General features: G+C 40.7%; 1 protein-coding gene across 2 annotated transcripts in view; it reads left to right on the forward strand.

Annotated features, from left to right (window-relative positions):
- pard3ba (par-3 family cell polarity regulator beta a) overlaps positions 1 to 16,433 on the forward strand; it is a 143,734-nt gene that overhangs the window by 15,708 nt on the left and 111,593 nt on the right. For both annotated transcript variants that reach the window (XM_078243477.1, XM_078243478.1), the window contains exon 3: positions 15,911 to 16,085. In XM_078243477.1, coding sequence (XP_078099603.1) covers positions 15,911 to 16,085 — 175 coding nt within the window. The remainder of the gene's footprint in view (positions 1 to 15,910; positions 16,086 to 16,433) is intronic.

Here is a 16,433-nt window from a genome sequence, read left to right on the forward strand (position 1 = left end):
TTGGAGATTCTGGGAACAAAGAAAAAGGTACACAGTATGTCTCAGACTATATGTTGATCTATAAGGGATTAAATGTTGTTTCAAATAAATAGGATAATTAAAGAAAATTGATTTAAAAATAAAATGCAGCCAGTGAGAATGCCATCTAAATTTGGGTGTTAAAGTGCCCATATTATGAAAAAAACACTTTTTTCTGGGATTTGGGGTGTTCTTTTGTGTCTCTGGTGCTTCCACACGCATACAAACTTTGAAAAAAATCCATCCATGCTGTTTTGAGTGAGATACGGTTTCTGAATGTGTCCTGCCTTCAGTCTCCGGGTGAGCTGTTCAAAATCGACACGGCTTGTGACGTCACAAGCCGAAACGAGCTGGCTAACCGCAACCGTTAGCTTGTAGCGTTAGCATGCTAACGCTAATGCTAACGCTAGCATGCTACCTCGTTCTCAATAGCAAAGCACTGCTACAACACACACAAGTTCACCATAATCTACAAAAGAACTACTTACATGTGTGCCCTCATTTAGAAGTCTCCCAGCTAATCCTGCCTTGTAACTGACCGAAGTTGTAGAAACAGCCTTTCTTTTACTGTCTATGGAGCTAGCTAGCTAGCTGACATGATCTACATCTGAGCTACTGCACATGTGCGAGTGCAATCAAAGATAGTACAGAAGAAGAAAAGAGGTCTCACTCTGTAGCTAAAACAGAGACCAGGTGAAAAGAGGATCTGCAGCAGTGAGAGAGAGCTGTGCAGTACAACAAAAATATGGTGTTTTTTGAAAATTAAACCATGTAAACCTATTCTGGTACAACCTTAAAATACAATTATGAACCTGAAAATGAGCATAATATGGGCGCTTTAACCAATGAAGCGACTCATACATCAGGCAATGATGGGTTCTATAAGGACACCTCAGAACAAATCGACAGAGAATGTTATAGGCTACATTGAGAGGGATAAGATTTGTTTAGGAGGTATTTTGATAAATAACATCTGCATAATCTAATATTGGTAATAGAAGCTGTGAGATGATCTTTTTCCTAACCTGTAGTGTAAAACAATTGATAGAATGATATAGTGTTCTCAGACTGCAGTTTATTTTCTTAACAACTGAATTAATATGAGGTTTAAAAGAAAGCTGAGAATCAAGCAAGAGACCAAGATATTTAAATTCCCCCACTTTCTCAAGTGTTGTTCCATCCAAGAAGCGAATTGAACAATTATTAACTGGGTAAAGAGAATTAAATTTAGTGCCTAAACAACATGGTATATGATTTCTTCTTATTAAGTAAAAGTTTGTTATGTGAAAACCATTTTTGAACGGCATCAAAGTCAACCTGTAGTGAATGCTCAATATGTAAGATATCAATGGCTTGGAGGAATAGATCACTGTATCATCTGCATATAAATGAATATGACAAGTAGAGCAGGATTGCGGAAGATCATTAATAAAAATAGAGAATAACAAAGGTCCAAGAGATGAGCCTTGAGGTACACCTTTTTCAATAGTTATAAATTTAGACTGACAACCATTATAAGAAACATACTGCCGTCTATTATGAAGGTATGAGTTAAACCATAGTAAAGAATGTCTAAAGAAGTCAATAGCAAAAAGTTTGTCAAGGAGAAGATAGTGATCAACCATGTCGAAAGCCTTTGTCAGATCAATGGAAATTGCACCAGTAGACATGTTATTATCTAAAGAAGAGAATATATCATTGGTGAGATTCATAAGAGCAGTGATTGGTGTGGAGATAGGATATGAAAGTCATTGACATATTGAGATATTTGATTAAAAATTAGCTTTTCAAACACCTTTGCTATGCTATTAATGATGTAAATGGGTCTGTAATTATTGAGGTCAGAAGGGTTGCCACCTTTATGCAAAGGGGTAACTTTGGCACATTTCCAGATTGATGGAATTGTGCATGTGGATAAAGAAAGGTTAAACAAGTCAGATATAGGATAAGCAAGAACATGAGAGGCAATTTTAATAAACTTAATCTCCAAACCATCTGGGCCAGCACCACTACCTGAACTCAATCCACATATAACCTGCTCGACATCAGCCGGATGAATTCTGCTAAACAAGAAGGAACTATGACATATAGGGTTATCTGGTAAGATTTCAGGATAGGGAAAATCTGAGTGCTTTGAGCTACTAATGGAAGAAAAGTACTCGCTAAAAGCATTGGCAATTGTAGAATAATCAGTGAGATTTTCATTATTGAATCTAATGTGAGAAAATTAGTTTTTAATGGGTTTATTAGTTAGACTGTTAATTTTATTCCAAAACTGTTTGGGGTTTTTAAAATCATTATTTAAACAGTCTTTATAATACTTAGATTTAGCATTTCTAGTTTTAGTTGTACATGTATTCCGTAAGAGTTTATATGAAATCAAGTTGTCAGAGTCCTTTGATAAGCGATATATTTCCCAGGCCTTGTCTCTCTGTCTAAAAAGACTAATAAGATCACCATTAATCTATGGTAAGTGTCTACCCTTTACCTTAATTGATTTCCAAGGAGCATGTCTATTAATTACATCATTTAGCTCAGTATAAAAAAAAGTTCCAAGCATCTTCAACAGTGGGTATTAACTGAAACCTGTCCCATTTTATAGAAATTAAATCTTGAATAAAACGCTCACTATTCAAATTTCTAAATTGTCTTACTGTTATGCATCTTGGTGGAAAACGAGGTACCTTAATTTTCCGAACACAAAAAATAATGGAGTGGTCACTGAAACAGTCTGGTAACACCCCTGATTTTAGGATTCTGTCAGGGTGGGTGACAAGAATCCAGTCTAGCAAAGACTTGGACTTGCGATCAACTCTAGTAGGCTCATTTATAAGTTGAGTCAAATTAATACTACCAACTAGGTTCCTGTCATTGTCATAGGCTCAATCTCATATCCTCTGAGATTGAGCCCAATCATAATTCTAACCATGATCCATACGACCTCATCTGTGTCTGTCTGACACATTTGAATATTAGAAATCTTGCATGGATTCTGAACATGCCCAGTATATAAAATGAATCCGCTGTAGTTCATCTGGAACGAGTCATTACGTTCCTTCTGTTGTCTGCTTAATTGATTTTATTCTAGCAAAAAGAACATTATTCTTATATTATTTCTTAAGGTTGCCATCACTGTTGAGGCCTGGAGGCTCCAGACATGTGATGCGTTCTAAATTTGATTGTCTGAAGCTAAACTGCATAATGGCAAATGGGTATTTTAAATGTTTTTCAGCCTTGGCTCTGGTGTTCTGATTATGTGAAATCATATTTCTAAGTATTGTCTGTCCATTTTGCAAAACGTCTATCTGATATTGACAATGCATCATTTCAAAATTACAGATCAAACTGTATGTGTGTATAGGATTTGTTACAGAGCTATTAAATTAGATGGAAGGAAGAGGTGTTCCTGTTGCTTTCTTCTCACCTTGTATTTATTATGCATCCTCCTAATCGTCAGTGATGCACATTAATGTATTCAAATCTCCAGTAAACCTACAGTATATTAAATAAAGTTAGATTATCTCAGTTGCCTGCAGATCAGATCAGACCGGAGCGTTTGAATGTTTAGCCCGGCGGGATTCGGTCACTTGATCTGATTTTTATCATATCTCATCAGTCTCGACCTTGATTCAACTCCCCCCCCCAACCCATCTGAGCACCACAACAGCTCTTCATGTGATTATATTCAATTAACAATACCCCCTACACACACACACGCACACACATTCACCAAGCCCCGTTTGATTGCAATTACGATGCAAGAACTCTAGGAAGGCTTAAGGAGCAAGAATTCGTACCGTGCCCGTCTGCTTTTCATTAGCTTTTCTCATAAAGTTGCACTTTGGAATTTTAATTCCTTTTTTTAGATGATCCATTGCTCTACCTTTCGACTTTGAATGATGGCACCTCTCCAAAGTCATTTGTCAGTTCACCGAAGCGAAAGGCTGGGATTCAGTTAGGATAAGGCCCCTTTCTGTTTTCTTTGCGTAGGTGTGTGTGACTTATCGAGGATACACTAGGTCATCACACCCTCAGATCTTGTCCTTTGGTTTTTTTCCGTCTGTTAATCACACAGACTCTATGTTGCCCTCTGTGTCACCATCACACCACCCATTAGCTCCTAATGGAGTGAGACGGTCAGTCTGTAACCTGACCTGCCTGCGTCTGGCAGGAGGGACCTGGGGGGGGGCGTGTCGAGGCCAGAGGTGCACTGCGCTCTGTGGACTCCCTTTTCTAATGACACGTGCACATAATCAGTGTGGCAGGAGAGGATGTGAGGATGTGGAAGAGGCAGCCTGTGTCACGGTCTGTGTTTCAAATGACGTGTGTAATCCAGTGCTGCAGCTATACACCCCAGACATTTGACATGGAATACGAAGACTCTAGTTCAGAAAAACAATCGCGTGATAGCTTGTGTTTGTTGTCAATATTAGCTTCATCAGTTAGCAGTGATTTTGTCACAGCAGCCTGCAGAGAAGCTAATCACATCCTGCTAATGATCTATTATAGATCAACTTGTTTACAGCAAATCTACTCTCTGACCTAACCAGCCTCACACCATCTGTTTTTCTAGATGACAGTGCCCCAGAATGCTGTATGTGTGTGCATTGTCTGAGGGGGTGTGAAAAGCATGGTGTGTTCTCCATCCGCTCACTCCAACTGCTAATAACTCAAATCAACAGAAAGTCACACTCCCGGACGTACGTGTGTGTGTGTGTGTGTGTGTGTGTGTGTGTGTGTGTGTGTGTGTGTGTGTGTGTGTGTGTGTGTGGCAACTAGAGGATATATGCTTGTAATACTGAATCCAACTCATTTAGGCTAAGTATTAGATGATTCCTGGTGCAATTACACAGCTGAAACCGCATCTGTGTCCATTGTGTTGCACACATGCAACCACACAAACTATATTGTTACTCTTCATTTTTCCTGCCTCTCACCCTCCATCAACTAACTGATTGGGCTAATGAATTGAGCTCCGTGGACGGTAATGTGTCTGAATAGGCCACTCGAGTTATTAGCCATCTGACATTAAGGGATGTGTGGAAAGGAGGAGTGGTTGTTTTATTAGTTTTCACATCACAGATGATAATCATGTTAGATGTCATTATTTAAAGGCAGTAAAACGTGAGTCGGACTGAAGAAACATCCCTGGCAAATCACATTCGACCTGGATATTCCTGATTCAGATAGAGCTCTAGACAATTGTGAAAAATTCCCATCTCATATGTCAGATTGTTTGATACATTCTCTCTACAATACCTAGACAAGCAGCAAAGCAGGACGCTGAAGATTATGCCTGGTAAATAACTGAAATAATGGTTCAATTATTTGGATTGTTGCCAAATATATTGAGGTGATCGTATACTATAGTTTGTTTTTCTATCCTCTATATTTTTTTTTCCTTTCGGTCTAAAGCTATAACCAATATTTTTATATTAGCAATGGATCACATTAAGGGGTCGCTCATAGTAACAAAAATGTATATGTTTTTTTTATTTTATTTTCAAACTGATTGGTTTCTGTAGCTATTATGATGTTATAAACCTGATGAAAAATTCATTGTTTCAGACTTTGGTAAGTGTCTATTTTGCATTGCTTGTTAATTACAGTAGACGTTGTTATACACTGAGTTAATGGGCTGAGTCTCCTTCATTGAATTGCTCTATAAGATGATACAGTCAGAGTAGTTCAACTGCACACACATTATATACTTGTATGTTTATTTATACTGAAAATGTTAGCATGCAGTAGGAGCTCCAGCCCCCTCACCATCATATATACTGATGGATGGTGCTGTCAGGTGGTGTTCTGTACTTGTGACGCTTGCAGACATGTAATGCAGCACAAATCTTACTTTTCTACTCCAGGCTTTGACGTTGAGTCAATAACTATCTAATAAGGTGTGTTGGAAGGAACACATATGTTGATGGGCACAGGAAAAATCTTTTTCCCCCTCTCCCAAAAACCTTCAGGCTGTGAGTGATGGTGGCTCTCCATGGCAATGGCAAGTACTTAATGTCAGTAATGTATAGTTCGTATAGTGTGTGTGTGTGTGTGTGTGTGTGTGTGTGTGTGTGTGTATATAATATAATCAGCAACTCAACTGTGGAGGCAAAATGTTTACCCCTAAAGAAGTCATCTGAGCTGAAAGATTCAACAATCCAGAGATGAAAAGCACTTTTAGGTCACCATGGACATAGCGGAAAACTGGTAAATTATTAATAATTGAATGATTAATAATGGTAATAATTAGGGCTGTCAAAATAACACGTTAATTTTGATTAATTAATCTGAGAACAAATAACGCGTTAAAAAAAATAACGCAGCTTAATCCATTCCATATTGACCTTTGACCCGGAGCCATTCTAGCCACCATTGGACTGTAAAATGAAGGAGGGAGACGAGAATGTGCTGCCTGGATTATAAATTGGAACATTTACTTGTAAAAATCTTCTTCCTGCCAACCCTGGCTACCGAAATCTGGTGCCACTGATATGTCTGCGCTTCTCTCTGATGCTCTGAAACACAAACACCACTGTTTATTAGTATAGTTAACACTATACTCGACAGCAGCTAATGTTAGCCTACCGCTAGCTAGTAGCTGGATTAAACACGGTTAAAATGCTGACAGCTAACGCTAAACGGTGTAAAGTGTGACTGTGTTTTACTGTAGAGGATTCAACACCGGGATGTAACAATCTGCAGCTGCCGTCGGAGAAACAACACAGTCTCGTGGTGCATTTGAAGTTATTCTAAATGTCCTTTTCCCATCTGATGGTTCAACAGCAATTTACTACTAAAATTATTTATTGTTATTGTTATACATTATTATTAAATCATTTCATTTTGACCATATGGCCTTAGCAATAAACAAGCCGTTCTTTAATGTCACCAACTGTTGTTTAGTACCCTTTTTTTTTCTTTTCTTTTTTTACTTTCTTAAAAAGTAAAGTACCGTTAATTATGTATGCGATTAATTTCAATTAATTAATCACAGAGAATGTAATTAATTAGATTACATTTTTTAATCGATTGACAGCCATAATAATAATAATAATAATAATAATGATAATAATAATAATGAAAAATACAGATTTTCCCTTTTATACCATGCTTACCGTCACTTCAAAGCTCCGTCCACACAAAGAGAAACGCGACAGGCAAAAAGAAAAAAAACGAGGAGACGTATGGTATGAAAATCTAATGTCAAGGGAGGGCAGATGGGAAGAAGAGGAGGAGGAGGAGGAGGGGCAGCCTGTGGAGGAGAGAGAGCCACAGGTGAGAGGGCACAAGCCTCGCAGCTCTGAGTTAATCACTCCTTCTATTTCTCTGTCAGATCCCGGGAGGAAGGAAGGAGGGAGGGAGGATGGAGGAGGAGGTTGGAGGGAGCAGCTGGCCTTGCGACGGCCACAGGGAAAAGAAAGCTGATTATTAGGCTCTGGCTCTGACTTTTGGGGACGAGAGTTGGAACGTGTATGGTGTTTGTGTGTGTATGTGGGAATGTGTGTTTATGGACATTTATGAGAAAGAGGTTATGAGTTTCTGGTGCCGAGGGAGTACACGTTCCCGTGCATGTGTCAGTGTGTCGTGTCCACAGATGCGGAGCAGGCCCACTGTAACCATCACAGATGTGCTTGCACTGCGGCAGTGATGAACGAGTCGGTTTCATATTTGTGTTGCCGGCCCGAGAAATACGAGGCCTGGAGCTCCCCTGTCACCCATATCCCTCACTCCTTTGCTCCCTCTTTCCCCATCATATCCCCCACCTTCCTCCGCCTCCTCACCCCTCCTTCTTTCTCTCGGCCTCTTGGGCATGTGTGATTTATGACGAGTTTACCCTCTCCCTTTATGAGTGTGCATAAATAATAATGTGGCCTTTCACTGTGCGTAGCCGGCACTGCAATACCTCAGCTGGTGGTTCGCTTTGTGTGTGCGTGTGTGTTTACGTGTGTGCACACTCAGTTGGTGCACACATGCTCCATCACTGTGGCTGATGCGACAGATGTGAGTGTGTGGACGCACACACAGAGAGAGAGAGACAGAGAGAGAGAGAGAGAGAGAGAATTATATTTCAATCCTGTTCTGTGCCATAAAGAACCTTTTTGGCAGTGTGCCAGAACAAAAAGCTGTTAGGTCTGCATTTTTGTGTTTTCTCCAAAACCTTTGCTTAACTCTTTTCATCAGTTGTTGTGGGTGGACTAGGGTTGAATTTTTTCCTCAGAATATATACCTATTTTTCCTGGGAAAACTGTGATTTCTCAAACACAGAACTATCAATCAATCAATCAGTAGATCACAGAGTATACAGTCTTTTAGGTGGAAAAAACACAATGCCATTTCTATAGAATAATGTTAAGAGTATCAGATTTTTGTTTTCTTATTTAGGCATTTGATGCATCACCTGTTGAATGTTGCTAACTGATTTGTGAATGGAGTTCTTCATGTCTCATTAAGCCACTTTCAACCTGCAGGATTTGCAGTCTACTTTAAATGTTTGATAGAATAAGCGGCACTTATTCTACAAAATATTTTGCCAAACAGCTGGATTGTAACTATTTTGCTAGGAAAAGTATCTGGAAGAAACTTGTGCATATGATCATCTTTAGTATGCGAACACAAATAACTAAATAAAAATGGGCCCTTACACTACTGTATGTGTATGCTATAAATGTTGGGTTTTCACAGGTATTTTTCCTGGACAAACAGAATACATTTTGGTAACAATGCCTAGGAAGTACCAGGATCCAAATTCCCAATATGCAACCCCTAATATTATATTTCCCTTAATGCTGATGTTAAACTGAGTTCTAATATAATGAGAATGTGCCAATACCAGTCCAATTTTTCTATTTTTTTTTCTTTCTTCCTTTTCAATGTAAATGGTGTGAGTAGCTAATAAAAAGTTTGGTTTGACACAGTACTGTATAACCTCTCCTAAATGATTTCCTATAATATTTTGTCTTGTGTCCTATAGTACTTCGTATTATATCTATGGTGGAGAGAGGAGTGTCAGGAAGAAATGTGTTTTTCTCTCCGTGTGAAATATTGGCTAGCGTTTTTACCTTTCGGCCATTATTTTCCCAGTTTGCTTCTTCTTCTTTTTTCCTTCGGTTTGCTATTTTTACTTTGTGGAAGCAGTGTGAGATCTGGGTCACTATTTGCTAAATTTGCATGAATGATGCAAATGCTTAGGCCACTGCACCAACAGACTGTTAAGTGTTAGTTGGTGTTTAGATCAGTCTGTCAGAAGCATCAAAGAGACGTTATGTTCAATGTGGAAGCACTAGCTGCTATTTCAAGCTACTGGCATCTCTTCAAACGGAAAGAAGGAAACATTTAGAGGTTCAAGTAGTGAATGTCTCTGTATATGATTCATTATTTTGAAGGAGTCCCTTAGCACAGGCTTGACAAGTTGGATTGTGCATCTGTTTGTGTGCTTTAGTTCATGAGTGGGAGAGTGTGTGTCTTTGTGGTTGCTTCTCTAATCTTACACACTGCAGTTGTGTGTGTGTGTGTGTGTGTGTGTGTGTGTGTGTGTGTGCGTGCGCGCTGAGAGGTAATACCCCACATCTGGTAGTGTGCTGTATAGATTCAGGCTGGAATAGGAGCAGGATTACCCCTGCTCCCACCGGTAATACAACCACTTTTCTAATAACACAGGCCAAACATTCCTCTGATGGCCCCATACGGTGTCCTGGAAACGTTTGTGTATGTGTGTGCCATGAACATGGATTAGTTTTTGATACATGCTTGATTGCATGTAAGTATATCTTTGTGTGTGGTGTTTGCCTGCAGTCTTCTTTGTGTTATGCTGAGTAGGCGCATCCCTGTGTAAAACAAATCTACTCTAAATCACTTCAAACTATGAAAAAATAACAAATAACAAACAATATCTAGCCAGGAGTATTACCACTTACAATTAACTGCTAGTGGGTGTTAAAAGGCAAATAACTGTTAAAATAAATTGCCATTTCTCACATGATGCCATGCATATCAAGAGCCAGATTTCCGCTTCACCCCTCTGTACCTGTGCACTGTCAATATTCATCACTCTTTACAACCATGGAGAAACCCATTCTCTACACATCTTATCTGCTCTTTGTTGAACAGCATGTAATTCCTACATGCAGCGGATATTTTTCTGTCAGTGAACAATTCGACTTTCCAGTCTCTTCCCACCTCAGCCGCTTGAAATTCAGTGGATGAAAAACAACACCAGATGCACACGTTACGAGCCATACAGTATGGAGAAAGTACTTGTTTTTGCGCACAGTTCCATCAGTTGAATGTAAACAGCAGTTTAAATCCTTTTAGCTATGGTACGCTCAGAAACGTATACACCAAGTCAGGTTGTCGGGTAGTGAAGGCTTTCATATAAGTCGAGTCAAGACACTGAGAGTGGGAGGTTTATTCTCTGTGATTCAGATTTTAGCGCTTATAAAAGCTGATGTCTAAAATAGACTTTGTAAACCTGTACTTTAGTAAAGAAAGTGTGTGTGTGTGTGTGTGTGTGTTTGTGTGCGTGCGTGTGCCTGTGTGTGTGACATGATTGGGTAACCATACTACTGTCAGGATGCTGCTCGCTCCTTCTGAATTATGCATCTCTCGTTCAAAGAAAGAATGAAGAATAGCGTGAGAGGGAGAAAACGGAGGAGAGGGGAGGCTGTCGTAAGATAAATGACAACAGCACAAAAGAGCAGAGCATCTCAATAGACTGGTAGCACACACACACACACACACACACACACACACACACACACACACACACACACACACACACACACACACACAAAAACACACACAGCAGTGCTAGACAGCGATGAGAGAGGAGAAGAAAAATGGATTGATTAGTACCAGCGGATGAAATAGGGGTGTGTGTGTGTGTGTGTGTGTGTGTGTGTGTGTGTGTGTGTGTGTGTGTGTGTGTGTGTGTGTGTGTGTGTGTGTGTGTGTGTGTGTGTGTGTGTGTGTGTGTGTGTGTGTGTGTGTGTGTGTGTGTTTGCTGATGCTTATGTAAAGACTAGAGGCCTGAGTGGTACGAGCATGCAGTAGAGTTTGACTGAAGCAAGGTGGCACTGTTTATCCTCTAACTGTGAAAAGTGTGTGTCTGAGATTATATCCACACTGTCTAAACCATTTGTGTTTTTTGGTGTGTATTTTTCAATAATAGCATTATTCAGTATATATATATATACGTGTGTGTCCATGCTGAACATACTATTTTCTCCCCCAGTGTGTTTTTTTTGGTGTGTATTTTTCAATAATAGCATTATTCAGTATATATATATATATATATATACGTGTGTGTGTGTCCATGCTGAACATACTATTTTCTCCCCAGTGTATCCCATACAGGACGTGCTTCATTTGGCTAATTAATTCTTAGCAAATACATCAATTATTAAAGACACTCAACTGTTCCATCTGTGAGTTGCAGCATGTAAACACCATCTACTGTTTACAGCAGCTGGGATCATTTCATATCCGGGCTATTAAAAACTCACAAACCATGATGTATGCACACTCTGCATCCGATTGGCTCTGGCAGCCTGTGTGAAAGCAATCTCACTAATAGTGATCATAATAATGTGCAACTTTATTGATCACAGTAAAGAAATCCCGTTTTGTCTTTCCCTCTCGTGACGGGGAGGTCAAAGGTCAGGCTTGGCTACAGCACAGCAGCCAGGAAGCCGGTAGGGAGTCATGTGCCCTGCACACGGTCCCTTCAGCAGGGTGGAAGGTTGCTGTATGGCTTTACACACCCTTGCTGCCTGTTGTAAAGAACCATTTTAATAATCCCAATATCTGGATTTACCATAGGGATAACAACTGCTTTTTATATGAGGATGCTTGCTACCACTACAGTATGTAAACAATGACTTGATACTGGTTTTATTTGATAACCATAAATAAGTCATAGACGTTAAAAGATTTTTTTTTTAGTTTCACCCACATCTCAGGTCTTCCGGGATATGGGATTGAGTTGTCAGGGAAGCGCCCCCTTAAGAATGAATGTAACACCTGGAACAACATTACAGTAAACCAGGGATTCATTTATCTTGAACATAATAGTTTTGAGTCTGTCCCTTCAGTGTTTTGAAGGTATAGAGCCACAGCTGTGGCATTCATCAGGCAGAATGGGTTGTCTACTAAAAGCAGGATTGGCGGTTTGATCCCCGCTGTTTTGAATCCTGCATTGTTTACATCCATGTTAAAGGTGCAGTAGGTAAGCCTTATAAAAAACTAACTTTCTGTGATATTTGCTGAAACTGACCCTATGTTCCAGTAGAAATACATGAAGCAGGTAATAGCACCACCTACAGCCTGTAGTAAAAGTAGGTAAAAATCCACCGCTCCCTGTTCAGATGCTCCAATCAGGGCCAGGGGGGGTGTCTAACTGCCTGTTAATCACTGCTCGTGCACACGCATTCATTCTCCCTTGTGGGGGGAGGGGCTAAGGAGACCGTTTTGGGCTTTAGCGGAAAGGGGCGAGGGACTGAAAAGTTGTTGATGTTCAGTCCTGAATCTTCACAATCCTAGCTACAGCACCTTTAACTAGCTTGCAGTTGCGATCAGTGGAATAGACCTTTTCATGGCAGACATTTTAACTTAACTACAGTTTTGTTAAAGATTATTATTATTATTATTATTATTATTGATTACACCTGTTGGGTTTCAGATGGAACAAGTCTGGCTCTCTTGATTTTAACGAGCTACTTGTCATTATTTTTCTCAGCCTACATGTACTCACTGCATCGAGTTTGCTCCCTTTCTCAAAGGGTGTGTTGACACACATTCTTGGAAACCTAGTTTACTTCCATTCCAGCAAAGTCATTTAAATCTACTCTGGCAAAGCAGAAAGAAATTCACTCGGCTTCATTGTAAAACAACTTGATTAGATCTGGAAAGGAGCATCGGTTAATCAAAATAAAGCAAAATCTGTAGATAGATATATATATATATATATATATATAAAGTATTATAGGATATGTGTGGGTGGGTGTATGCTTGCCTCTATTAAAACTGAGTAAAATAAGTGTGCCTGTGTCTATTGTAGGCCACATGCATTCCAACATTTAATAGCTGTGCCTGAGGTACTGTGTATGCGCGAGAATCCTCACAGACACAGTGTTTATCTCTCTGCTTCACGCATGTTATTGTATATGGCTTTCATGTATGTCATGATAATCGCTTTGGCTCTGCAACACACACACACACACACACACACAGTCTGGTCACGTTGGATACACACCCTGCGTCGTGATTTACAGACGATCATAACATGACAATGTGAAGCGTTCAGCCGTTTTGGCATTTGGCACGGGTATCAGTGTGTTTTTGTGAGCATGTGTGTGTCATGGAAATGAGACAAAGGGGTCACATTATTCAGCAGTAGTTGACATGCAGGCCCCCCTCAGGTCCATATCAATATCCCCCCACGGACGCAGCCGGAAAAATAAGGCGATTTGTTTCCTAGAATACTAATCACAGTAAGGAGGGACGGAGAGAAACCTGTATGTTAAGTAAACAAACTGTGAGCCATTCAAGGTGTTTTTCTTCATCCTGGGGCACAGGGTCCTCCAAAAGAGCATGTCGGTGCTGTTTTTGAAGGACTGAATTTCAAACCCCTGTGTGCTTTTGAAATGTATGCTTTACCAAGTTTCCTCTCCTGCTGTAGTGTTTCACAGTCTAATTATTGTAGTCTCTTTTGGCTGATAGCGTGAATGTAATCTGTAATGAGATGTACAAACCCAGATTCTTTAGTAGTACATTAAGCAAAGATGTGCTGTAACAACAGGGGGCAACGCTTAAAACATGAAACGGTATTGGTTGCCTTGTATCCAAACTCCACCTTGTCAGAAAGTGGATGTTTGCTGAAGTAATGGAATCAGTGTAGATTTGCCATCAGCATTTAAACAGGCTGACAGGCTTTTTCTCACCTCAGTTTGACCCTCGTCAGCACCCATCAGCTGTCAGCTACCCTTCCATTTAACACTTATCAGTTTTAATTTTCCATTTAAAGAGTCATTTTTGTGAAGCACATTTTTTATTTTTGTATTTATCAGATCTTTGGCTAGGAAGATGTTGGAACTTTTCAGTGAGGAATACTACCAGCAGGTGTAAATGCAAAGTCCCTTGATTGGATGTCACCTGATTGGTTGAAGGTTATGGGTTACAACGCATGAGATCAATGCAAAGTCTTCATCACAACTGAAATACAGTGCCTCAAAGGTCCATTTTTCTATACTTCAGCTTGTTCCGAATGAAGCAATACGTGATTCATTTTGTTGATACTTTGTGTTTGATTGAGTGATGAGTGGAAACAGCAGGGCGGCCTTCATCTGCATCCCTCCCTGCCTGTGTCAGCCATACAAAATAAACTCCCGGAAAGCAAATCATCATCACCACTTCACACATTAAAATAACTTGTTGTTGTTGTTCCAGACGTATACATCATTTTGTGTGTGTGTGTGTGTGTGTGTGTTACGTTCTGAGACTTCTTTGATTGATGCTGTCAGCGAGTTTGGAGAAAGAGACGGCGGCTCGGGAGGGATGGAGATTAGGAGGGACAGAGGAAAGCCGATAAAGAAGAGAGAAAGAGCCCAAGAAGCATCCATCAAGCGGCCAATCAGATTGTTTTCCCGGCGTTCGGTCTTTTCTTTCCTCTCTCTTCTCTGCATCTGCCAGCCCCTCAGTTCCTCATCTTTTCTTTCACTCACTCACTCTCTCTAATGCTCTCTCTCTCTCTCTCACACACACACACACACACACACACACACACACACACACACACACACACACACACGAAGGCAGCAGACCAATCTCCTTTGCATGGCGTCGACCAGGTGTCATGAGGATATTGAATCACGGGAGGTTGAGGTGAGAGGTGCCGTCACAGCGTGATGGATGATACATATTTTACCGCCTCCTCTGTGGTTATTGTTATTGTATACACACTCTCTCTCTCACACACACACACACACACACACACACACACACACACACAGCCTCCGTGCTTCTTTGTTGTTAATTGACGTCCTCCACTCGTCTGTTGTTTTATATCCATCCTTCGTTCCACTGTGGTTATTGCTTTTCATTAAGTGGTCATTTCCTTCTCTAGGGCCGTCTAATGAGAGTGTCACACCGCCACGCGTCCATTTATCAAACCACATATGATGGCACGGCCCCGCAAGTCAACGCACACGCACGCACACACACACACACACACACACACACACACACACACACACACACGTTCCCCTTTCGCTCTATCTGCCATCATGTTCCTGTCTCAATTAGGATTGTTTGTCGTTCCTCTGCCCTCCATCCCCTGTTCATTTGGCGCCCTTGTCTCTTCCCATCGTCTCATTGTGGCAGCCATGTCATTGTGTTTGACAGCTTTTCATTCTCGTGTCAGATCTCATTTGACTGCTAATTTCATACATGCACACCTCACCTCGCCTTGCCACGTGCTTTGTCAACTCCTCTAAACCGGTCAGATTATTTTTTCCTTCGTTCAAAACGAAGAAAGTTATTGTGTGGCTGAAGTGGCAGCTGCTGTTGTGTTATGCGCTGTATGAGCTGTGAATCCAGCTTAGTTCGCTTGCCACGCACGCACACACACGCACATCGCACACACATCGCACACTTGGCAGAATGAACCAGGTTGCATCCCCACTGTTGGCAAGATAAATCACATAAAAGCCTCTCTGTGATCATGGCACAGTGGAGAAGCTACATTTTCCAGCTTGTTCGTATGCCAGAAATCTCCTTGTTTAGACTGTCACACTCATCTTGAGGAAGGCTGGTTAATTTCAGATCGTGTGCACGCTATGTTTAGTATCTGACAATATTTAAGACACAGTTTGACTCTCTTGTGTGTCTCTTCCAGCTCGTATCGGTGTTTGACGTGCGGCGCGGGAGGACAGACAGTCCCAGAGAGACCATGTCCAACGGCTATTCCAGTGCCGCCCCCAGCCCTGAACCTCTCGAATACTGTCCCCAGCTGGAGTACCAGGAGCCAATCAGAGGCGAGATTGAAGTCAACGAGGCCATCCTCAAAGCCAGTATGTCAGAATTCTGAACATGCTTTCTTGTGAATCTTAAATCCTTAGGTAGGTGGAAATAAACTAAAACAGAGATGTTATAGTTTTAAATGTAAGAGAAGTTTCTGCTGATATCTCAAACACCTGACAAACTAAATCAATGCTCAATCAACACTCTTCCATTTCTTTGCGCGTGTGACAGTGTATAGTGGTGAGGCAGCAGGAGGTGTGTGTTCATGTAGGTGTGTGACTATGTGGGTGAGGAAGTCAGAAAGTGCATTAATGGAACAGCTGTAAGCCGAACCTGCTGTGTAAAGAGAGATGTTTGCCTGTAACATGATGGCGTGTGAAAACAGATGCAGTGTTGAC

This window comes from Sander vitreus, chromosome 24, assembly GCF_031162955.1.
Source record: "Sander vitreus isolate 19-12246 chromosome 24, sanVit1, whole genome shotgun sequence".
NCBI classification, from domain to species: domain Eukaryota; kingdom Metazoa; phylum Chordata; class Actinopteri; order Perciformes; family Percidae; genus Sander; species Sander vitreus.